General features: G+C 39.1%; 2 protein-coding genes across 2 annotated transcripts in view; both read right to left on the bottom strand.

Moving 5' to 3' along the window:
* The window catches only part of LOC124286826 (60S ribosomal protein L35a-like), a 41,434-nt gene that overhangs the window by 11,785 nt on the left and 3,016 nt on the right, over positions 1-26,633 (bottom strand). The window contains 2 exon segments of the mRNA XM_046723266.1: positions 18,939-19,091; positions 21,026-21,085. Of these exon segments, the coding sequence (XP_046579222.1) occupies positions 18,939-19,091; positions 21,026-21,075 (203 nt within the window). The 5' untranslated portion in view covers positions 21,076-21,085.
* Positions 2,147-3,304, bottom strand: LOC124286825. Its single transcript, XM_046723265.1, has one exon. The coding sequence runs from the start codon at positions 2,792-2,794 to the stop codon at positions 2,222-2,224; it is 573 nt and encodes a 190-aa protein (XP_046579221.1). The 5' UTR covers positions 2,795-3,304; the 3' UTR covers positions 2,147-2,221.

The following is a 26,633-nucleotide window of genomic DNA, read 5'->3' as shown; positions in this document are numbered from 1 at the left end:
TCAGGCTAAATGCATACATTTCTCCTATTACTGATGGCGACTTTCCATTGCTATGATTGTACTCCTGTTTCAGACTTTGAGACTATATTATTTGTCATTCCTTTGACACTCATCCAACAAATATGTCAAAGGTCCGACAACGAATTGTGGATTGTAGCACTGGTAAAATCAAACTTCAGTCCAAAAACTTTCAAAACATTGTGCCAGCTGATCTGATGAAAAATAACCAGACATGTATTCTGATCGCGAGTTGCTCTCAGTAAAAAAAAAATCGAGATATTAATCCACCCAGTGGAAGTACCATGTACTTCACACGAAACGTTGTCTGACGAATCTGTCAGTTATTAATCAAACAACGTTTCAGTTATTACTAACACTGATGGTACACATAAGATTGAATATGATGATGACTGATAAAAGAAATCAACAAATTATTACCAAGCATTATTCAAACTATGTGGGAGAATGGACATACTGAATCATGGATCCTGTTTGATAGACTTCTTAGTGAGAAAAACAAATGCCTAAGGATAACATAACTTATCTGTTATTTGAAGATGTTGTTGAATTTTTTTTACCACAGAGATACGCTACAAGGACGAAGTCAAACAAGTCTGGAAGATGGGCCAAAAGTTGTTTCACGGGAAATTTCTTCGTTTCAAGGGTGGACTCAAACTCACTGAATTTAATTGTTATGAGAAACCTTCGAGTGTATTCATGTGAAACTATTCTTCATTGTCTAATATTCAATGTGTGATTGTGACATCAAGAATCATTTCAACGAATATTGTTTTAAAAATTCTAAAATATATGAATGATGAATGGGCGAACAGCGGATAGAACCTGTGAAATTCTCCAAAACATACGCGAATACCTGCGCTCAAAATTTATATTCTGGTTTATCGAAGTATAAACCTGCATGGAGGTCAAATTCGAGAAAATTGCGTCATTTTCAATATTTTGGTATATTGAAACATGATCATAGGTTTTTGTTTAGAAGATAGCCTGTAAAAATATTCTGTCTGTTCACACACTGCCCGAACTTCGGTCAGTTTTCCCTTTGTCATTGGTACGTATATGGGTCATTTTCAAAATTGGTAGGATTTTAAATTCATTATAACAGTAAAATCAAACTCCTGAAAATTGATTTAGTTTTACTTCAAATGAAATCTCAAATACTTAATTATTCAATAACACAAACATGCAGGCTCAAATTTACTAATTGGCCTTTTAATTGATACATAAGTAATTAATAGGGTGAGGGAAAGTCCTGACCTTTACCATTTCTTAATCAGAATAAGGATTTTGAAATATAATTCATAAAAATCTTTTAAAGATGGCATACACAGCTTTTACACCGACTTAATCAAACTTGAAGGTAAAAACTATTATCATAAATCTTGAAAGAGTTATTTTGTATCTTTCATTTATTTACCACAAAATAATTGCATTTTTCTAAAACATTATTATGCATATAGCTTTCAACAGGTAAAACTGTCTAAAATAAACATCAGCTACTAAGCCCAGGACATCTTTTGATGACACCAGCATAAAGAGGAGTGTTTCATGTATTATCATGAATTAATTAGTCAGTGTTGCATCCAGGAATTTGAGATTAAGGGGGACATCCCCCTTAACTGTTACAAAAGAGGGGGACCTCACACCAAACAGGGGGATCACATATTGACTACAGATAGGTATTTACTATAATGCTGATGCTGTCACAACAATGCTTAACTATTCAGAGTTTTCTTACCTAGCATTTTGGCTCAAAACTTGCGAAATATTTGTCGCTCTTTCTTGGCTTTCCATACTGCAATAGCCGCATCAAAGGGGAATTCCTTTGAGCTGGGCCCCTCAATTTGGATTGTCATTAATTGATTCACTTTGTCTGGATCAAGTCTGTTTCTACTGCTAGTGTGAATAATGTTCTGGCAACTAAAGCCCCTCTCACAGTCCGCAGTCTGAAGAGGAATGTGTAAGCCAAGTTTAGCAAGTTTCACAAGATTGGGGAACTGATGTCCATGGTATGACTTAATAAGCTTCCACAATGTATTCAGATGGTCCCTGGGATATATTTGCTCAAGAACAAGAGGTTTCACTAACGACCATTCTGCCCTTGTGTCATCAGTATTAATCAGTGCCTTGCTGACATTACTAGCTCCTGTTTGGTCCTGGCCATAATGTTCAATCAGAACATCCAATTCTTCATTTCCAAATGTCAGTAATTCTCCCTTGATAAGAATGATAATGGTCTCAGACCTAGGGCTTGAAATGAAGTGGCAACCTTGAGTTCCTTCTTAGGAAATCTTCTGTCGAGTTGGTCCTTGGGAGATTTAAGGAAGGAAGTTCTTGTGCTTCCAAACGATTTTTGTGCTTCTCTGATGTTTTCTTCATTTGACACAGTGACTTTTACTCCTTGAACTGTGACCTGTTTCATTTTGACATCCTTCTTCATGTGAGATGTGTGAAGTAACTGCTGATAGTAGCTCTTACTACTCAATGCCTGGTCTACTGCAGAAAAGATACCATCAATAGCTGGCCTAACAGATGATATATCAAGGTCTTGCTTCTGCATTGTCATGCTAAGGGCAGCTAAAGAGGGGATGATGTCCATCATCAGATACATGCAGCATACAAACTTGTAATCTGTTATGTTCTCAAATAAACCTTTTGTTCTGCTGCTGTCTGCCTTGTGTGACTGGAAATACTTGCACAGTGCTTTCCATGATCTGCAAATAGCATTTAGTGAGTTGTAGAAGCTCATCCATCTTATTTCATGTACCTCTCTCATCTTAACCTCAGGTGATTCAAGAATGCGTTGAATTTCTTTCAGTTCTTCTGTTCTGGCTGTAGATTTCGAGAAATAATAGTAAAGGTCTGTCAACACCTTTTGAAAAGTATCTTTAATATATACCACACTATCTGCAGCTTTAGAAGTGGCTTAGTTCAATCTGTGAGCCATGCAGTGTACAGACACACAATGTGGAGCCTCCTTCTTGATCCTTGTAGCAACCCCTTTCTCTTTTCCAGTCATTAAACTTGCTCCATCTGATCCAAATCCAATCACTTTCTTCCACTCTACACCCCGTCCAGTTAGAAATTCACCTAATCTTTTAAACAACACTTCCCCGGTCACACTCACATCAGAAAGTTTCACATTTCCAATAAAGTGTGTACTGCACTGCAAACTGTCAGACACTGTCTTACAATATACCACAAGTTTCTTTTGAACAGAAATGTCTGTGCTCTCATCTATCATAATGGAAATGAACTCACTTTCTGTAATTTCTTCATCAATTCTCTTCTGCACACACTTGAATAAATTCATCAGCTGCTGCATGTGAGGAATATGTAGCATTTTCACCAACTCTCAAGTCACTCAAATCAACACCATTTTCCTCCTGTAATTGCAATAAACCAGGATAGTTCATTATTGCAATGTTTTGTGTAGCAATGTAATAAGCTGTCCTCATTGCGATCACTAATGACTTTTCTTTGGCAATTATTTTTCTGTGGGCGTGTTTTTTCAGCCTGAATAAAATTCTGTCTACACAAACTGTCTTGTACTGCTTCTAAATGTTGCTTAGATTCTGCGTGCCTTGTAAGTGTACTGGTTCTGAAATTTGTACATCCCTCTCTGCTTGTAAATGGATTTTTTTTACCACTGTGCATGCATGACGTACATATCATGCCACCTTTGCTGTCTGTGTCCAACCACGTATACTTATTCTTCCACGAATCTTGAAATGTTGCATCAATTTTGCGTTTCTTCACTGCAGAAATTTCAATTTCTGTGCACTTTTCAAGTTCAGTATCATGCAAAGTTGCCTCTTCTGTAGTAATCGTATCACCAGTGACACGTTCCCCATCGGTTTCATTCCTACTAGGTCCCACAGCATCATCACCGCTAACAGACTTGGCTCTATTTCGTTGAACTTCTGACTGACTGACTGACTGACTGAGTTTGGTTTTACGCCGCTTTTAGCAATATTCCAGCAACATCACGGCGGGGGACACCAGAAATGGGCTTCACACATTGTGCCCATGTGGGGATTCGAACCCGGGTCTTCGGCGTGACGAGCCAACGCTTTAACCATTAGGCTACCCCACCGCCCCCGTTGAACTTCTGAGCCAATATTAACACGTTTCGTTGTTCGTTTTTCTAAGACACTAAAGAAGTCACAAAGTATTTTGGTTTTCCTACCGTCAGTCATGTTTGCGAACTTTTTCAACATAAACACGAGTTGCTTATCATAAATTCCAGACAGTATTCTTGAACATGACAGCTTCGAGTGTCAGCCAATCAAATTGGCCGTATTAGCTTACAGTGATTAACAAGCGATGCCATTGGATGAAACAATACATTTTTTTAACCCGGAAGAAACAGTTTCAGATTGCAAAGCAGATGTAATAGTTGACACGGCACCGGTTTATAAATTACGTTTTAACTCCTGACAGCGAATATCTTTACAGCATAAACGTGAGCCTCGTTGATGCTTACTATCCACAATTACGATAGGTTATTTTAACATCGCGAGGCTGTCAGACTTTCTAGATACCAGTGATTTTCGAGATGAATTCTGATGCAGTGATCGGAAAATTATAGTAGCTGAAACTGTTATTTTATCAAGAGAAATATATTCTAGCATTGTGCATTGCAGCTTTTGCTCTGTCAATGTAAAATATTCATAATCATAACTAAGGTTATATGTGACAGCACTTGGGTGTAATGTTCGCGCTGCTATCCCGTTCTGACGTATACCCTTGGTGTGCCAGGTTATTTTTAGTTTGACACGAGGTCGTGGTATTTTCGACCAATCATCAAGCGAAAGAAATTACGAACGTTGCCGAGCTGCTTAATATGCAGCACCGGATTGGCTGAAGTAAACCTACGGACTATACCGTACATTAATGTATGCAAAACCGAAAATAGATATGGGTCAAGAAACCGCTTTGGGTATTTGACATGAAAAGAGAGAGAATAATGAAACTGGTTTGGTTTAACAAATGGAAGAATTATCAACATGATTCGCGGTCTTGTATATATGTACCAAAGACACTTTTGATTTGCGATGTGTAAATACGTCCTCGAGACCCAGACATGTTACCCAGGTGCTCGAGTTGACAATATGATAGGTACGTGGCCATTTATATTACGCGACAGGTCGCGCATCTGTTTTCATTTTTTGCGGGAGATGTACGTTATTGGGGGGAATCACGCAGTCGCTCGGCCTGGATGCAACACTGTAACAGCAGTCAATTAACACCAGTAACGGTTAGGACAATAGTGGTAACAGTTTGACAGGAATGTTACGGGCTGGACATAAACCTTAAAAATTTAATTCAACATAGAAACAGGTAACATGAAAGGAAAAAATGATATCATTTACTTCAATTGCTAACCCTATTTTGGACTGACTGAGTTTGGTTTTACGCCGCTTTTAGCAATATTCCAGCAACATCACGGCGGGGGACACCAGAAATGGGCTTCACACATTGTGCCCATGTGGGGATTCGAACCCGGGTCTTCGGCGTGACGAGCCAACGCTTTAACCATTAGGCTACCCCACCGCCCCCGTTGAACTTCTGAGCCAATATTAACACGTTTCGTTGTTCGTTTTTCTAAGACACTAAAGAAGTCACAAAGTATTTTGGTTTTCCTACCGTCAGTCATGTTTGCGAACTTTTTTCAACATAAACACGAAGTTGCTTATCATAAATTCCAGACAGTATTCTTGAACATGACAGCTTGGAGTGTGTCAGCCAATCAAATTGGCCGTATTAGCTTACAGTGATTAACAAGCGATGCCATTGGATGAAACAATACATTTTTTAACCCGAAGAAACAGTTTCAGATTGCAAAGCAGATGTAATAGTTGACACGGCACCGGTTTATAAATTACGCTTTAACTCCTGACAGCTTAATATCTTTACAGCATAAACGTGAGCCTCGTTGATGCTTACTATCCACAATTACGATAGGTTATTTTAACATCGCGAGGCTGTCAGACTTTCTAGATACCAGTGATTTTCGAGATGAATTCTGATGCAGTGATCGGAAAATTATAGTAGCTGAAACTGTTATTTTATCAGGAGAAATATATTCTAGCATTGTGCATTGCAGCTTTTGCTCTGTCAATGTAAAATATTCATAATCATAACTAAGGTTATATGTGACAGCACTTGGGTGTAATGTTCGCGCTGCTATCCCGTTCTGACGTATACCCTTGGTGTGCCAGGTTATTTTTAGTTTGACACGAGGTCGTGGTATTTTCGACCAATCATCAAGCGAAAGAAATTACGAACGTTGCCGAGCTGCTTAATATGCAGCACCGGATTGGCTGAAGTAAACCTACGGACTATACCGTACATTAATGTATGCAAAACCGAAAATAGATATGGGTCAAGAAACCGCTTTGGGTATTTGACATGAAAAGAGAGAGAATAATGAAACTGGTTTGGTTTAACAAATGGAAGAATTATCAACATGATTCGCGGTCTTGTATATATGTACCAAAGACACTTTTGATTTGCGATGTGTAAATACGTCCTCGAGACCCAGACATGTTACCCATGTGCGCGAGTTGACAATATGATAGGTACGTGGCCATTTATATTGCGCGACAGGTCGCGCATCTGTTTTCATTTTTTGCGGGAGATGTACGTTATTGGGGGGAATCACGCAGTCGTGCGGCCTGGATGCAACACTGTAACAGCAGTCAATTAACACCAGTAACGGTTAGGACAATAGTGGTAACAGTTTGACAGGAATGGTAACGGGCTGGACATAAACCTTAAAAATTTAATTCAACATAGAAACAGGTAACATGAAAGGAAAAAATGATATCATTTACTTCAATTGCTAACCCTATTTTGGACTGACTGAGTTTGGTTTTACGCCCCTTTTAGCAATATTCCAGCAACATCACGGCGGGGGACACCAGAAATGGGCTTCACACATTGTGCCCATGTGGGGATTCGAACCCGGGTCTTCGGCATGACGAGCCAACGCTTTAACCATTAGGCTACCCCCCCGCCCCCCTATTTTGGAGAGACAGTGAAATGTGTATTAGAAATTGTAACTTGTAACAAATGTGACATGTTTTCTTCCATGCTGTGGTAAAGTTTGGACATTTGTTATATCAATATGAAACTTGTGAATGAATTTAGGCTTTTGAATAAAAACAAATGGTAGCTTCTTAAGAAAAGAAAAACACACCTGTCTAGGTTGAAAATCACTTATAATCTAAAGAAGAGTGCATTTGTGGAACGAAAATTGAATGAATAGTAACGGTTGTGACATTATTGGTAACGGTCAGGACATCAGTGTAACAAACAAATGTTATCCCTCTAAAAAGTTGCAAAAGATTAAATTCTGAAAGATACTGCAACAACTATGATACTGTACACATGGTCATGCTACACAGGCCACTGCATAGATATCATTTTGCTGTTGATATTATGGTGCAATATTAGTCTCCACGAAATATACTTCTTTCATTCACTCGGATACCTTTAGTTTTTGTTAATCGTGAGATGGTAACACATATTTATCAAATACAAAGGTTTGGCCAACATATTAGCACCTAGCAAATATTCAAAGTAAATGGTAGCCTTACATATCTCACAGTTAAAGTTCAAACAGTTTACACCCAAAAAATCTTTAAAGGTTGGAATACTGAAAGTTGTTTACCATTACTACATTTTGTCCAAACTGTTACCATAGATGTCCTAACCGTTACCTTTAATTTATAAAGACTATAGATCTTATAGAAATTAGAAACTTAACATATTAAATTCGTTTTGGTTTTTTATTATTTAAAGCAGATAGATAAGTAAACAGAAAATTATTATCACACCATGGAACATATTCTTTAAAATAGAAATTCATTAAAGATATGTCCAGACCGTTACTATTATTTGTCCAAACCGTTATTAGAGACTGTTTTTTATGCTACTACATCAAAACTCCTTTGAACAGTAAAATTCCATGCTTAAACTTATCTTAACCCTAAAAGTAATTATAAATTTGTTATATTTCAAATATTAATGAACAACTTTTTGAAATACAAATCATTTTGTCCAGACTGTTACAAAGACTGTCCAAACAGTTACTTTGCAGAATGGTAACGGTTTGGATAGTAACGGTCAAGACAATTTGTAAGTAAATCTAAAATAAAAAAAATGAATGATCCCTAAAAGATTTCAAAGGACATGCCTTCCACCTTTTCCATTTCTGGGCAACATATCCATTGAAATTTAAAAAAACAAAGATATATTTGACACAAAATACATTGGTAATGGTCTGGACAATTAAGGTTGACACATAACATTTATACTTATTTGATGGTATCAATTTTCTGCAAAATGTGTTGAATTTCATTATTTCATCTGCTGTCACATGCACAGGGGCTAGCTCAAGCAGACACAGGAAGTTGAATTACAATCCAGCTCCAGGGGGAAGTTATTGCAGGAATTTCATACACTGGTAACAGTCAGGACACAAAATCACAGGACAAGCATGTTACAATTTGTAGAAAAAACCTTTTTTAAGTTAAAACAAAATTAAATGCAGTTTGAGTATGCTTGATCAATCCTAATTGGCATAATATGAATTAGTTTGTTTATTTGCATTTATATTTACATTATTTGTGAACATTGATATTAGGACCGTCACCTCCGGACAGAGCAAATCTGCCAATTTTAACCCTAAAATGTGCCTAAATATAAATTTCAAAATGACAAGACTAATGATATACAACATTTACTGACTAGTAAACATCTAAATATGTTTTCTAGCACAAAAGAATCCTTTTAAGTTAACAGAGGTTTTTTTTATTTGGAACGGACAGAAAATCCTACCAATTTTGAAAATGACCCATATAACAGTAAAACAGCTTATATACCGGTAGGCATATCCACTGCAGCGACATGAACATAAAGCAGTTTACTTAAGCTATCACAGATACATGATATGTATATGCACAGGTGTTCATTGTGCATGTTGTTCTCATGATAATCTAGCGAGGATCGCCATTTAAAGCTTTTATTACATGTATGGTACCTCTACATTCTACTATCATGGTAGCATCTTGTGTTCATTAATGAAATCCTGACAGATATCACATTCCCTGGTGTCATCCTTAAATTACCCGAACAGGTCTTGCGATCATGCGCAAGATCTGTATTTGACAAGTACGCTTTCTTACAACTTGGACACTTCTCTGGTACATGATGTTGATTTAAAATTACACGAGATTTGTAACTCCACAGTTTATTGAATTTCTTATTACATACAACAAATTCAAATCTCCATATGTTCTCGTGGATGCTCTCAGAAGTGAAATTTCAAACCATACTTAGGTTTGAAGCTCCGCCCGCATCCATCGCATAGGAGCGTCGTAGTTTCATTTTTAATAGGGATACTTGTGACGAATCTAACGAAAGGCAAGACTCGTCTAGAAGCTCAACATCCATTTCTGAAAAGAATTTAAGCCTTGCAGTACACAATACCCTTTAATGCAAACGGGTATTTAGCATTTGGACAAGACATACTTCACACATAAACGTGCATGTTAACTTGAGTATAGCACGATTTATTTTCCTAAAAGATTGTTCAAAACATAACGTATGGCGTACATGTGATGTAATTAGTCAAAAAGTTGTCGGATGACTGAATCTTAACCATGTGCATAGCTATGACTTCAAATTTGCCTGCAAAAGTTCACAAATATCCACCCGGAACTCATAAAATGAAAATTATTTATGATACACCAAATAAACATGCAAGTCTTTGAGAAATGACCTTTTACGAATACCTATCACAGGACTCAGTCACTCTGTAAAGGCGCAACTACCTGTACAGTCACAGTATGTGACAGTAGCAGCGACCCTTTAGTGTACAGTGTAGTTTAAGTCTAAACAAGGGCTTGAAACATTCACAACACATGCATTGGGCATTTATATACAATGGAAACCGCCTAAGTAAAGACCGCTTGACTAAACAGACCTGATAAGTAAACACTTTTCTTTGGTCCCAGCAAATTTCTTCATTAATTATCACTATTAGAGTCCAGTTAACTAAACTCGGATAAGTAAACAATACCGCTTAACTAAACGTCTTCTCATGGTCCCTGGAAGTAAATTACTTAACAAAAGAGACTGGATAACTAAATTAGCGATCACCACATAATCTGACATGAGGGGCACGTGTCAGTCTCCAGTTAAACAAAAATTCTACTTACAGCTCGCTGGCGTCAAGCAGTTGACAGTACACTGACAACTGGAGGCCAGCCCTGATAAGTTGTTCATTGTTACATATGTATACATATACATGGATAAGGTTGCCATTTGCAGGTTTTTTATAAGTTTGGATAAGTAAAATACCTGATAAGTAAACAATTTTGGCGAGTCCCTTGAAATTTTACTTATCAGGTTTCCACTGTATAATAAAATCTGCATTATGCCTGCATAGAAAAGGTCTAATTGTATGATATAAACCATCTATATCACTGTGATTGACAGATTTCGATATTTTTTTCGTAAGGCACGATATCATGATCTGAAAGGCGACAGTAAATCATCCCAATAAAGAGGATGAATGAATTTCACATCATAAATATAGTAGTAAAGGGTACAAGAAAGCTTCATCTGTCGACACAAACTTTAAGCCCTTTCTATTCAAAATATTGTCTGTAATTACCGTGAACGTGAAGCCTGGGTTGTCCCGTAAAAACTGTACAATGGAAAATGGGTTGTTGCAGAGGTGCAACATCCTGTTTTCATGTACAGTCGAATACCCCGCGACCAGGTGGCAGTAACAAACATTACAAATAATGCAGTGTTGGAGCAGCAACAAACAGAACCATGCCATTTTACCAGCAGGTAGCTGTTGACATGGAATGCATATATACACAAGCAAACAGCAAAAAATACAGCGCACGGGCAATATTAAAGGCTAATAGCCAAAGCAATTTAATCCGGTAAACACGCTAACATGTAAAGAAGAATAAGAGCTACGCTATATAGCCTGCATATAGAGAATGAGAAAACCAAAGGTGATACAAAACGACCACAATTACGAACTCACTCAAGACAAAGACAAGACCAAGACAAGACAAGACAAAAACGAATTTGTTGTTTTGTGAATATTTTTTATTAAAATATTGTTACAACTGTCGTAGTATTTTAAAATACATTTTAATGCTTATATGTACCCCAAGGAGGATTTCTTCTGAAAAAGAATCTTGGTGCATTTGACAACAAAACCGAATTTAGTTCATACTATTTACAGTTAAACGATACGGACGTCAATTATTTGTGTGTGTGAAAATTGAGAAAGTTGAACTCAAGATCTACATGTAGACTTCGATGCAAAAATCAGAATAGAACAGTTATAGATCTAAGAGTAGATGTGACAAGTTTCAATAAAGCTATCCATTTCCCACCTTGTTCGTGAATTCAATAAGAATTAAGCCTTTCGCAAATACAAACAAAATTCTGAAAGCGAACACATTTCAGGGAAAGCAGGCATTTTGTTGACAGTCTGCCCAGCCAATCAACCGCTTGTTACGATCATGTGATATATTTCTCAGGAGTATATGTTGTTTTTTAAAGCCACTTTTTCATAACATACTACATTTACGAAACCTTCATCAATGCATGCATATTTGAACATGTAACTAAAAATGGGTCTAAATAATATATGCATCCACGCTAAAACTGTTATTACACTGCAAGCCACTACCTGCACAAGATGAAAACGACTGCTCCCCCAACAAGCTATAAATAGACTTGACTTCCTGGTATTACGGACACGATGACAAGCCTACTAGGAGGTATTTACCAATCTTGCGTGTACACACCAATCGTTTATGTTATTCTTGAAGATAGTGTACAGTGGAATTTTTTTAAATTGATAATCGGAATTTGATTGTCAAACGATCAATAAACTGATTATTTGATCGATTGGTGCACCACTACTGCTCATAGTTTTAACTTTGGAAACAATTACTTTCCGGGTAATATTTCATAATAGGGAATCAAACGTTAACCATAATTGTTTTAAATGAAACAAAACGAGTTAATATCAGTGTTACAAACTAATTTTTCTTGGTAGCTTAAAAGTAAGCGTGAAAGCATTATTGTTTTCGATCCAATCATGCAAGGGTAAACCCCTCAAATAATGATGTAATTTATGCTTATTCAAACCGGTTCTCATCTTGTCCAAATGCAAAAGATGTGCATAATGAACAGTGCACAAATATGTAAAAAGATTCGCAAATTCCTCCTCATGCCATATTTGATACTGAAATCTGCAAACTTAGAATAAAAACATGTAATTTTTGAGTAAAATTGATATTTTATACTTATCCTGACTCATGCTCTTTGCTTGTCCCCTTCCTCTTGCGAACATAGTGGAACACTTGTATCTCCTTAATTGAAGCTCCCTTCAATGTAAAATCACTAATTGGTACTCACCCAAGAGTTACCTCCCCTGTCGTAGCTGCTGAACAGGTGTCGCCACCCTCTGGCCTCATGCTTCACTCTCTCCTGATTTTGCGAGCCCAACACTTGAATTTACAGGGAAATCCAAAGTGTTATGTGGGGAGGATGGAGGGAGTTACTCATGAGTCAGGATAAGTATAAAATATCAATTTTACTCAAAAATTACATATTTTTCCTTATCCTGACTCATGCTCTTTTGCTTGTAGAATCCACCGGAGAGGTGGTGGGTAAAACAGAATACTTTGGATTATAATTAGTGATTTAAATAAGTGATATTGTAATAACCCCTTCGGGAACTTCATAAGGCATTGAGACTTAGGATATTTCCTTTATAATAAGCCATAGATATATATTACTATAAGTGGGGTATTACATTACTAATATACTGATATACCAATATATATATAAAATGCTACTCTAATAGAGAAGCTGTACACTGAATATAAACTCAGTATGAGCTTAAGGTTGAATAACCTAAGCTAAATATATACATAGCCCTAGAACTCCGTGGAGTTATAGCTAATTAATATATGCATAATATACATAATAATCTCGTGGGGGTGAATATTAACGCCTACGAGGGACTGTCAGTTGCTGAGCGAGGACCAAAGGACCGAAATGGTGAATGCCAGAGACGTCCTCGGTGGTGATATCTCTCAGATAGTGATTAGCAAACACCATGTTAGATTTCCAGAAGCATCCTTCCATAATTGTATTTAATGAACAGTTACCGTGAAGGGCTGAGGGTGGAGGCCAATGCCCTGATTTCATGTGGATTTGATGCTGTTGAGGGTCCAGTCCTGCTGCCTTATAGGCTGCCAGAGAATGACAGTTCTTATCCATATAGATATGGTGGTACGAGACTTCTGTCTGATTTGTAGGCTTATAACGGATGAACAATCTTCTGAGCGATCTTCGCCTTGTTTTGGAAATCGACGTGAAATAGATTATGAGAGCTCGTACTGGGCATAGAGATAAGTCCAATGTATCTTGAGATCCGAGAATCGAGGATAGCGCAGGGACGGAAATAACCTGTCTGGTTGACCTGGTAGTTGATTTTGGCGATGAAATCCCATCTTAATCCCAGGTGCGCTGTGTTTTGATTGTCATCAAACTGTATCCTCTCATAATCTAGAGCGTGAATTTCAGATATTCTGGCTGCCGTGGGCTAGCTTATAACAGGAAAACTGTTTTCTGTGAGAGAAATTCAAAAGTTGTCGATTCCAATGGTTCATAATCCTCACTTGTGAGGTGTTGTAACACTACATTCAGATCCCAAGCTGGGCGTGGAACTTCCGCTTTGGTCCTCCAATCGAAAGCACGTAGTAAGGCCAGTAACTCTGGTGTTTTTGTCAATTTAACACCCGCTCTCATAGAAATCACAGAACTAAGCTGCAAGATATGTTGACAATGTCGAGCCTTTTAAATGTTTGTTTTGCCGTAAGTAACACAAATAGTCTGCCACTTGAGGATGCGTGAGCATCTCTTGCTGTAAAACCCTTGTTTGCTGCATAATTTTCAAACTTTGCCACTTGTCATCGCATTGCCACGCTGCTGAGTATCGTAAGGCGCGTGACCGCTTTTCCCCTGGTAGAATATCCTCTCTTGTTTAAACACATTTTAATACAGTCCATAATGCGAAGTTTGAATACTTCTGGGTTTCTGTGCACCTGTTTGGTGTGTGGATGTATTAACAGGTTTGAGCTTTGGGTAGCTCTAGTGCCGGGTTGACCGATTTCTTGTATTAGAGCTGAAAACACGCTCTGGCCGGCCAGTAGGGCTGACCAAAATGAGTTGTAGGCTCTGTGTTTGGCTGATTTTCTGTAATACTTGAGGTATTATTGCTGGGGCGGAAACGCTGCACGCATTGAGGCCTTCCCATGATATGCTTAGAGCCCCGCTGCCCATGCTTGTGGGTCTGGCACTGGTGACACGTAATGTCGGTAGTTGATTGTTGAACCTTGTGGCTTAATAGATCTACTAGCGGCGCCCTATTTGCTTGATTATCTGTGCAAATATCTCTGTATTGAGCATCCATTCTGTCGGGCGACGGTAGATGTGGCCGAGAGAGTGCGCCTGCTAGTATATTCCTGGCTCCGGAATGTGGCATGCTTTGACATGTAGATTTAGATCTTGGATTAATTCAACAGTTGAAAGGTTAAAGTCAAAAGGTTCGGGCGATCTCGCTGAGCCTTGCCTGTTCACATAAAACGCCACTGTCGAAGTTGTCGGTATGTATCATCAGGTGCGCATTCTGTAGAATGTTGCTCCAATGTCTTATGGCGCTGATTACAGCTTTCATCTCTAATGCTTATGTGGAGTTTGCTTTCTAGCTGATTCCATAACCCTGATGCCGTCCGTTGGTGAGATGAGCTCCCCAACCTTGGAGCCACGCTGCCTACATATAGATGGGTTTTGAATTCCTGCTCTGCTAAACAAATCCCTTCGCAGACATTCGATTTCTTTGTCCACCATAGTAGATGAGGTCTGAGATGTTCCGTAGACTGAATGGTTGTAGGTCGCCGAGATGTGTGTTGATGAAGACCTGTAAGGGACGAACTGTAATCTGCCTATGACTGTCAAGTCTTGGGCTGATGTTAGAAGACCTAGTAAGCTCTGCCATTGTCGGCGTGGTAGCGGAGAGAGTAGAGCTGGTGGAATGATCTGTTGGATCTTGAGCCAACGGTCTTCTGGTACCACTATACGGGTTGAGATTGGTGATAAATCGAATGCCTAGGAATTGCAGATCTTGGCGATGGTACTAGGTCCGACTTGTGTAAGTTTACTAACCATCCCAGCTGTGTTAGTAGCTTTATGATGTAGTTTAACTGTAGTTTGAGATGCTGTGGATCTTGATCTACTTGTATCCCGTCAGTCGAGGAAGAACGCGACTGGCGTAGCCCTTTGACGATGTAGATAGGTGACAATCGGTTTCGCTATCCCTCGCGGAATAACCATGGGGCTGATGCTATTCAATGGGAGTACTTTCCACTGGTAATGTAACCCGCCTAGCGTAAACCGTAGGTATTTCCTGGATTCGGGATGTATAGGGATGTGCAGATAAGCATCTTGTAGATCTATACTGCCCATGTAGTCCATGGGGTGAATCATGTGCCGTAACTGCGGTAGATGTATCATGCTGAACCTGGGTGGTCTGCTTAGATAAGTCTTGTTGAAGAAGCTCATGTTGTAAATGAGTCTGTATTTCTCCTTGGAGTTTTTCTTGGGTACTAGGAAAACTGGGGAGTAGAAACCTGGTTCGATGTTTCCTTGCTCTATTACTTCTATGGCCTGCTTGGTTAGGAGTAATGTAACAGCCTCTTTAACTTTAGTAGTTGCTGTGCCTGTACCTCGAACTTGTGAGGGTTGACTGTTAGTGGAGGCTTGGCCTGTAGTGGGATACTGAAACTGCTGAAAGAATGTTGGAGACATAGGTGTCTTGAAGTATTCCCCAGTTTTCCCAGTGTAGTTGGAGACGCCCACCCACTTGTGACGGTTGTACTGGAACGGCTGGGGTGGAAGACTCCAGTCGCTCCAAACCTGTCTTTCAGCGCTTATAGTTGCGGAACCTCTGGGTGTCCTGCCTCTTCCTGACCCTCCTCTATAGTTGCCATATGGGCTTAATTTAAAAGAATCTCTTCCCCTGAACTGGCAATCTTCCTGTCTCTTGCTCTTTGTAGGCCCGTGAATTTAGATCTCCCTGAGTATCTTTGTGAAGTCTGTCGAATGACACTGGCTAGCGGTCCATCGATTTAATCATCAGGACTTCTCTGGAATCCTTGGTGACTTCCTTGGAGACTCTGTCTATTCCTCCGCCAAAGATGGATGGGGAAGACCACGGGCTGTATATAGTGGAGCTGTAAAGTTCTCACCCCAGTTGCAGGAAGCTAGGAGGCCTTGACGACGAGCTAAGGTCAGTGCTGCTGAGACAGACGGAGATGATCTGTTAAGAACTGCTGGTCCTTCTTTGCATCAGTAGGGCCGAAAAAATCATTCTATCATCTTCAGAGGTCGTGTTCAAATCTGGTGATAAGTGTCTCATTTATTGTTCTAGATCTATTTAGACCAAAGAACATACCTCGGCCATGGTTTCTATCTGAACCAATTTTCGATCATCAATCTTGTAGTACTTGTTCTTGGCATCGGAGATCAGCTTGTAGTTCTCATCGATGTCTTGGCGCTTTGAAGAAGGGGTCCATATTATGCGGAGAACTTCTTGGCGCGGAAATTTGGCAGATGTGGCGCCTGAACCTTCGTGGCTTTGTTAAATGCTGTATCTAGGTTCTGTGGCACCACCGCTAATCGGGTCGATTGGGGTAGTGTAATAGCATCTGCATCGCCTTCTTTCATCAGATAAGTCTGCTCTCGAATTGCCACTCTTGGAAGGTGATGAGAGATCTAGATTATTGACCATCCAATATCTTATCTCTGCATCTGAGAAAATAATTCCTCCATCATCTTCCATTCCATCATCATAAATGAGAGGTTGTTGCTCTTCTGATGTAGGGCTGTGTGGCTCTATCTCTATATCGCTTGACGCTTGTGGAGATCTAGTTGTAGGCTTATGTGCAGACCTGTGAGGTGATCGACGCGGTGATGTAATGCGGAGATCGGGCGCAGGATCGGGCGAGGCGATCGCCTTGGTGATCTACATCGATAGGTTGATCTTCTTGGCGCACCTATGAGGGGACTGATGGTAGCTTCGCCGGCTCTTGTGTAGTCCCTCGATGTCCTTTTAGATGATGACGATCTGGGTTCAGGTGTCCTTCGCGAACGCTTCGCTTCTTCGCTCAAGGCCCGGTCCTGGGGAACGGTGATATGACCTTCGCGAAGGCTTCCGCGGTGGTCTGATGATCAGATTCCGTGATCTGAGTATGACGCCGGCGAAGGTGATGATCTTTCCCGCTTCGCCGGCCTTCGGGCTGTACATCTGGGTCCTTCGTCGAGGTGGTCTGTGACTTCCTTCGCTGGGCTGCATCGCCGCGGGCTGCTACGCTGACAGGGGGTGCCTCTGGGGTGCTGTTCACGCTGGAGCCTTCGCCGGGCTCGACCCTGGGATGGCTGCTTCTCCAGTCTGTAGTGGCCTTCCATCATGATCATGATCTGCTTCATAAGATCGCCTGGGATGATCTGCGACGAGTAGATGGTGCCCTCTCTGCGGTGCTAGCGGTGGGGCCCTCAGCCATCTCGCCTGACATCAGTGTAGAGGCATCAGGCTGCATGGTGATCTCTGCTGAAGTCACTGTCGCTGTCACTGGTCGCTTCTTGTATGCATGTCGGGTCGGGTATGATGATAGGCTGGTCATCGTAGAGGCCCAATTCTGCTGCTGGAACGATCTCGGCTGAGAAAGTTCTCGATGACTTCGTGATTTCCCTTTGAGGATGACGCTGCCCTGGGGTACGAAGTCTGCGCTGAGAAGACGCTGAGGCCCTCTTGGACTTTGTCTGCATGGCGACGGGATGTCTGGGGAGGCCGGTCGCTTCTTAGAGGTGACGGACTGCATCCCACGCCCCTCTTCCGATGGGGTCTCAAGCAGAACACCAGACGGGAGGGGATCGCCGACAGCAGCTGACTGGATGGGCAATCCGGCATCGGCCATGTCTACACCTAGTTTGCGCGGACCTATCTGCAACACGCCTCAAGACGCAAAGATGGTATTTATTAAAGGCAGAATTGGTTAAATTAATGCAGTAACTGCAACGTGAATCAAACGCATTGACAAGGCGTAGTACAACTAGGGCATACTACATGCGATCCGCAGAGCGAAAAACGTAATCTACAAATAGTACAGTTTTTCATCAACGTAAAACTAGCTGAACAATCACTTAACTCACGGAATAAACAGTAGAAATAATGATTAATTATCAATGCAAATAACTGAAGGATACTAGCTATACCTTTATAGTAAACTATAATAGGTAACTAACTAAGAAAACCAAAGGATATAGTGTGTAAGGAGACACAGGCGCTCTCACATCCTGCTCACTGGGCTAAGAAGGAGAGAGTGAAGCATGAGGCCAGAGGGTGGCGACACCTGTTCCCGCTACTACGGCAGGGGAGGTAACTCTTGGGTGAGTACCAATTAGTGATTTTACATTGAAGGGAGCTTCAATTAAGGAGATACAAGTGTTCCACTATGTTCGCAAGAGGAAGGGGACAAGCAAAAGAGCATGAGTCAGGATAAGCAAGTCTGGACAAATCAATCCAGTGATCAACAGCATGAGCATCGATCTGCGCAATGAACACTTTCTGTCATTTCTGTGAAAAAACAATCACTTTGCAAAATCGTCAAAATCTCAATCTTTCCCTCTCAAGTATACAATAATGAACAATTTTCCCTGAAGGGATTGAGTGCAATGTAATAAGAGATTATGGCAACCTCTGCACAAGCCCAATGCTTATTGATTAGGTATTTCTTATAACTTACTTCCTTGCACGGTACACATAGGCACATCTCTTGCCAAGGTAGAATTCAGTTTCTTCTTTGGTGGTGACACCATCAATTCTCAAGAGCGATGTATTTTCATGTTGGTTCCTCAAACCTCTTTTGTAACCAGTAAATACTGCCTTGCAATAGAGTCTGAAAATGACAATATCTGTACTGAGAATAATTTATGTAGCATGAAGTCAACACCGTTTCAACAACTCATTGTTCCAAGTCACTGGAGCTCACTTGGTACTTTAGGTACACATTAATTGCATGAAGTCTTCAATTCAATAAAGTACTTTCTTCATGTATATTGTATTAATTGTTTTCAGTATATTGAACAAAAAATCATAAAATGTCAGTATTAATTAATGTAACATGTAATATTTCATTATGAGAATGAACAGTTTTTCTTCACAAACAATGTATTTCTATGGAAGAAGATAATGAAAAGGTCTGAGATATCTTCCAGATTCCAATTATCAGTGTGCATAACTCTGGTATGTCCTTCAAAGCAATTGTTTGGGAAATGGCTGTCCACTGCCAAAGGAGTGCTAGTCCAACTCTAGAAGGGTTATCAAACATCCTAAAAAGAGCGATTATCATCAACAAGCACTTTTGCCTTGGCATTTACCACAGCAACACTGGAATCTGTTCAATATCTTTGAAAGTTGGAAGCAGCTTTGTGTACCAAGAATTGAGGCAGTTTCCACTATAACAGATACGAAGGAAAAGGGCTATGTGACCGTTGGTATTGGAAGTTATAAAAGTATGTGGAGGGGACAACACATTCCCATGCTCCCAAGTTACAAATAAATAATTTTGTCTCATCACATACACACCATGTTGCCTGATCAACTCTATGGCTCCATACCTTTTGCAGGCATCATGTTAAGCCCAAACAGATGATTTGTGTATTGTGTCATAACTATTGAGGAATGGAAATTGTCCTTATTGAGCTTTTTTGTAGTCAAGACATGATCTTACATAAAAAAACATGCAGCTTTACCAACGTACTATGCATGCACACCACTGATGTTAGCCAAAACATACAACTTTATAAAAATTACCAGAGGTGCTTAACATTTTTCCAGGTGTATATTTGACAAAAATCAATGATTACTATCAGATTCGACAAACTTAGAAGTATCAGGAATAAGTTTGATGGGTCCAGTGGATCATTTCTACCCCAGATCTTCATGGGTCTGTTTATATGAAGCAAATGGATGCTAGACAAGCAAGTCCATGAAATGATCTCAAAGACTTTTAGTCAAGAGAGCTAAACATGTATTGTTTAATAAGCTGTGATAATAAGAGCTATTCTCTCAGACTAAAACTGACCTTAACACCAGTGAACCATATACAGGATGACATCCTGTACAATCTATTATGGTCAAAGTCCACACCATCACTGAGTCAACACAGTCAGGCTTTGCTATGGTCCATGTAGACAGTGCTCAAGAGCACATCACGACTAACAAACGACTATCAAAATCAAGAAGGTATCTTGATTTGTCATTGAAATATTAGTTATTCTACTGATGCAAATGCCCCAGATGCTATGCTGCTGTTCCATTCTGTTCTTTGAGTTAGGCAGTCATGTTAATGCCATTCATTGGCAAAGATTTGTATTCCTGAAGCTGTGGATGTTAAAATTTATGATGGTGTGAATGTATCCCTATAACAGTCTAATCAGATGAGTTATAATCTTGAAATTCCACTGACCTAATCATATCTATTGAATAATTGACCTGTTTTGTCTTGCTTATCTTGTCAAAATGACATCATGATCTGTCACGAAACTCCTCATGAACCTCTTTTCAGGAATTCTGCAAGCACGTAATTGTGTCTGATACACTTGGGTACATGAAACCAAGAAGTATTCTTTGAGAATTTTATTGAAAGTCACCACTATGTTTACACTCTCCAAGAAATGATCATGTCACACCCTTTATGTTTCTTCCACAAGAATACAATTCATGAAAGGTATCTTCCACAAGAGTAGTGACAACATGACCATGCCAAAAAACTACTATTGTGGAAGGACCTGATCCATGAAACACTGGTACAACATTCAATGAACTCACCTGCCTGCCTTCTTGTGTGGGGCAGAAGTCTTGGACGCAGTATCAGCCATAATGTACAGCCTGTGAAAACAAAAAGCAAAATCATGTGAATGCTTTCCCATGACACATTTTGACTGTTCAACATGTTATTTTGGGACACTAGAATTTAATACTCAATTTCAAGTACTTGAGAAAGAGAATAAGATCCTTCACTGCCATTGTGAAAGAACACAAATTATTTTATACCAAAATGTATTTCCAGTGTGATACCCATAACCTTTAACTTATAAACAATATGCCTCCTTTACCAAATAAAAGTACCCTGCCTTTAGGTGATCAGGAACCTTATGCATTTCCAGGAACCTTATGCATTTATGCCATTACTTGAAACTGAATTATAAGCTCTACTTGCTACAATACAATGGATACCTGCAATTCCATGCTTATAACCTCAGTCTAATTTCTTGTATGAGGTTAAAATCAACCAATGGCACTGAGAACTACTGACAAGTATAGCTGATGTACTTCCCTACTATATTTACACTAAACCATCACTTTTGGCATTGGAGAGATATTTCAAACACAGCACAGTTCAGAGTTCCATGTCTCTAGCTGTCGCCATGAGCTTTCACAAACATATCCCCTAAAGAAAAGGCACAGGTTCAGTATTTACAGCTCCTTTAAGAATAACCATTACATTGGCCACAACATTCGATGTAGTTGGCCTAATACCAAATAATTAAATTGTCCCACCCTAGGGATGTGGAAAAAGCTAGATTACCACAAACAAACATGTTTGTTATACACTGCATCAGTGAAAGTCAATCAAGATGAAAGACTGTTATTACCTCAAAATTTTTGGTCTATTTATAAAATGTATTTTATTTAATTTTTGAAGGTTATAACAATCTAAATAAGAGTCATCAGAAGATGACATATCCCTCCGGCCCCCACATTTTTGAAAGAACAAATCATCTGACAGTTACTTATAGTAGTGGTGGGAATCGGTTGAATTTTCATAATTGATTATCGGTTGCAATCGGACTGTTCCATCCGATCAATGATTGATTGTACAATCGGTTACACTGATTAAGAATTAAATATTTTGTACAACTTGTGCAATTCACAGGTAACCATTTGAACTCTTTTACAATACTGCAATACTGTATATTTGTCATTTTTTGCATCATGTTATAATAGTGAGCATCAAAATGAAATATGTCAGCTTTTGTGGTTTGTTTCTGTGAAAAACGTGACTTGAGGGTGCATCTACAAGAACTTAAAAACTCCTGAATATAATATTTTTCATAAGTTTTAATTGCACAAAATCACAAGCAACTAAAGTCTACATTGATCAACAAAAACATGTGTACAAAAATATATATATTGACAGACTACCAAGATATAGAAAAGATGACTGTTCAGTTCACTCAGATTTTACATAATCACAACAAATCCTCAAAATTTTTTCCAAAATTTGACCCACTTTTTACACTAATGTACCATATTTTACCGTGGATAAGCCGAATTTTTAGGACCAAAAATGGCAGTCTGCAGAAGGGGGTCGGCTTATCTATGGGTTACACTTTTTTCAGAGGATAAGAAAATGACATCGTATCCCTTTACATGAACAGACAGACAAGAGAAGACAACTTTGTCAGTGAAGATATCAAACTTGCAATTAAGTGAGTGAGTGAGTTTAGTTTTACGCCGCACCCAGCAATATTCCAGCTATATGGCGGCAGTCTGTAAATAATTCGAGTCTGGACCAGACAATCCAGTGCATGAGCATGATCTGTGCAATTGTGAACCGATGATGTGTCAACCAAACCAGCAGGCCTGACCAATCGATCCCGTTAGTCGCCTCTTACGACATGCATGGGTTACTGAAGGTACATTCTAACCCGGACCTTCACGGGTCATTTGCAATTAAATATCACTAGACAAGATTTACCTTTTCAGTTCTACTCTGTTTTGCTAGGCATTGTACTATATGCTTGAATAAAGATTACCAGTGTATTTGTCTTGTATGTAAAGCCCGAAATAGCAATCAGCCGTGCACGCTTCCCAGTGATCTAGTTAAAAGATACCCAATAATATAACGGGATGAATTCTGCCACAGTGATCGGTAAAACAAAATATCTAAAACACTATTATATTACCAAAAGAAATATATCCTAGCATTGTGTAATATTTATAACAGGTTTTGCTTAATAAATGTAAAATATGTATAAACAAGAAGACAAAGTCATCAATATCCCCCGCAATGGCAAAATACTCTTCATGATTATGTCTACGAGTTATGATTATGTCAAATATTTAGGTGTGTATATAGAAAAGTGGAAGGAGAGTATTGAAAGGTTTTTAAAGTTCTGCTCCAGAAAGCAGCACTATCACCAAATTTCAGGCTAAGTCAAACTTGTTGCCATGGAAATGCCAAAAATATTTTATTCAGAATTCCAAAACTACCAAAAGGCACTAGTACACCACCAGATCTATCTATGTGCCAAGTTTGGTGAAGAAATAGTAAACAGTTTTAGATTTCAGCTCCGGAAAAAGAGCACTACCACAATTTCAGGCTAAGTCAAACTTGTTGCCATAGAAACGCCAAAAATATTTAATTCAGAATTCCAAAACTACCAAAAGGCACCAGTACACCACCAGATCCATGTATGTGCCAAGTTTGGTTAAGAAATATTGAACGCTTTTAGAGTTCTGCTCCGGAAAAGACAAATGTGCACGGACGGACGCACGGACGGAGTCCATTTTATATCCCCCAAACGCGTTGCGGGGGATAACAATACTGAAGTTATACGGACCCTCACAAACATGGTAAGCAAAAGTTGTACACGCATGGAATTAGGTGAAATACATATGCCAGATTGTTGTGATTGCCAGTTACAATAAATATGACATTTAGCAAAACAAAATATGTATGTGTATCCATTTTCTGTGAACTACACTTCATTTCGAGACGCGAGTAGACGCAATATGATTTTGGTTTCTGTGAATAATGTGGATAGAAGTTATAATTATCAGTAACTGCCAGTTGTCTTGTGGTCTGAGCTGGGTATTCATTAGTTTTTCTAAGAATTATTAGCGACAATCGATTTTGAAATTTTGCAATCGATTGTCGCATCAGAACACCACTAACTTAAAGTCCAGCTTGATTTTTTTTAGACTAAGTCCAAATCGTTTCATGGAAACTGGGAAAATATCAATGCCAAAAATATGTAAATAGCAAAAGGCACCACTTTAGGTTCTTTTTGATATGTCTACCAAAATTCTGCAGAAAAATATTGAACGGCTTTTGAGTTATGCTCCGGAAACGAAGCCCACCACTCCCTTTAAGTCTAAGTCCAAAATGTTTCCATAGAAACCGAGAAAAATAAAAATGACAAAAATCTGCCAAATAGCAAAAGGTACCACTTTGGGATCTGCCTCACATATCTGCCAAGTTTTGCTGAAAGATATTAAGAAGTTTTCGCGTTGTGCTCCGGAAACAAAACCTACCCCTTCCTTTTGAGACTAAGTCTGAATTGTTTCCATGGAAACAGAGAAAATAATAAATCACAAAAATCTGCAAATAGCAAAAGGCACCACTTGAGGATCTGTTTGATATATCTACCAAGTTTAGTTGAAATAGATTGAACGGTTCTTGAGTTATACTCCGGAAACGAAGCCCACCCTCCCTTTTGGAATTAAGTCCGAATCATTTCCATGGAAACCAAGAAAATAATAAATCACAAATATCTGCAAATAGCAAAAGGCACCACTTCAAGATCTGACTCACATATCTGCCAAGTTTTGCTGAAAGATATTGAGAAGTTTTCGAGTTGTGATCCGCAAACGAAGCCCAACCCTCACTTTTGGGACTAAGTCCGAATAGTTTCCATGGAAACCGGGAAAAATAAAAATGCCAAAAATCTGTAAATAGCAAAAGGCACAACTTTAGGATCTGTTTGATATATCTACCAAGTTTTGTTGAAAAATATTAAACGGTTCTTGAGTTATGCTCCGGAAACGAAGCCCACCCCTCACTTTTGGGACTAAGTCCAAATCATTTCCATGGAAACCAAGAAAAATAAAAATGCCAAAAATCTGTAAATAGCAAAAGGCACAACTTTAGGATCTGTTTGATATATCTACCAAGTTTTGTTGAAAAATATTGAACGGTTCTTGAGTTATGCTCTGGAAACGAAGCCCACCCCTAACTTTTGGGACTAAGTCCGAATCATTTCCATGGAAACCAAGAAAAATAAAAATGCCAAAAATCTGTAAATAGCAAAAGGCACAACTTTAGGATCTGTTTGATATATCTACCAAGATTTGTTGAAAAATATTGAACGGTTCTTGAGTTATGCTCCGGAAACGAAGCCCACCCTTCTTTAAGACTAAGTCCAAAACGTTTCCATGGAAACCGAGAAAAATAAAAATGACAATAATCTGTAAACTGCAAAAAGCACCACCTTAGGTTATGTTTGACATATCTACCAACTTTTGTTGAAAAATATCGAACGGTCTTTGAGTTATGCTCTGGAAACTAAATGATTACGGACGGACGAGGCGACGACTATATCCCACCACATTACATGCCGGTGGGATAATAAAAGCACCATACTCTGGTAAATTATAATGCTTGTTTTTCATTATATAACGCTTGTCATCCATTTTCCTATGGATTCACTCATTAAAGATCACATATACTCTGGGGGGTACAAATACATAAATCATTTATTGGCATCGTTATAAATGAAACCCCATCATTAAAAATACTCATTTTGACATTGAATTTACTTAAATCAACCTTTATGACAAGAGTGCACAATTCTCTCCCGTGAACGAAATTTCAATCAATCAGAGGGCGCGTCTCCTGACGTAAAGTGAGGTATGCATAGGAGGGGCACAGGAATTTCCGGGGGTAAATTATCTTGTTTACAAGTAAGTCTAAACCTGAAATCGTGACGATTGTTGTGAAAAATGAAAGCTTTATGTTTTCACAATCTACTGTCATTTAATCTTGTCACCTGCTTTGCCTAGCTTCCGAGTTACAACTTGTGTTCATAGTCGATTCTGCCAAAATTGCTTGTCATAATGGTTACCAGTTGACGAGGTCTGGCTTTTGTTCCCCAATTTACTCGGGTGTTAAACCATTTATGTCAAGTGATTTAAATATGGTTCATTCAGTGGATTGGCATTTCAGTACAAAGACTGATATGTCCGGAAGTAATTCAGACTGCGACAATCTTTCCATTCAATCTTCAGAGATGCCAACCCTATTTTGGGCCTAAGTGTAATATTGAAGGTCAACAAGAAGACAAAGTCATCAATATCCCCCGCAATGGCAAAATACTCTTCATGAATTATGTCAAATATTTAGGTGTGTATATAGAAAAGTGGAAGGAGAGTATTGAAAGGTTTTTGCTCCAGAAAGGAGCACTATCACCAATTTCAGTCTATGTCAAACGTGTTGCCATGGAAACGCCAAAAATATTTTATTCAGAATTCCAAAACTACCAAAAGGCACCAGTACACCACCAGACCAATCTATGTGCCAAGTTTGGTAAAGAAATAGAGAACGGTTTTAGAGTTCAGCTCCGGAAAAGTGTACTAACACCAATTTCAGGCT

The sequence above is a fragment of the Haliotis rubra genome, unplaced genomic scaffold, assembly GCF_003918875.1.
Source record: "Haliotis rubra isolate DU_JTF1 unplaced genomic scaffold, ASM391887v1 Scf392, whole genome shotgun sequence".
NCBI classification, from domain to species: domain Eukaryota; kingdom Metazoa; phylum Mollusca; class Gastropoda; order Lepetellida; family Haliotidae; genus Haliotis; species Haliotis rubra.
Note: the sequence above shows the minus strand (reverse complement) of the source record. Positions and strands in the feature narration are given on the sequence as shown.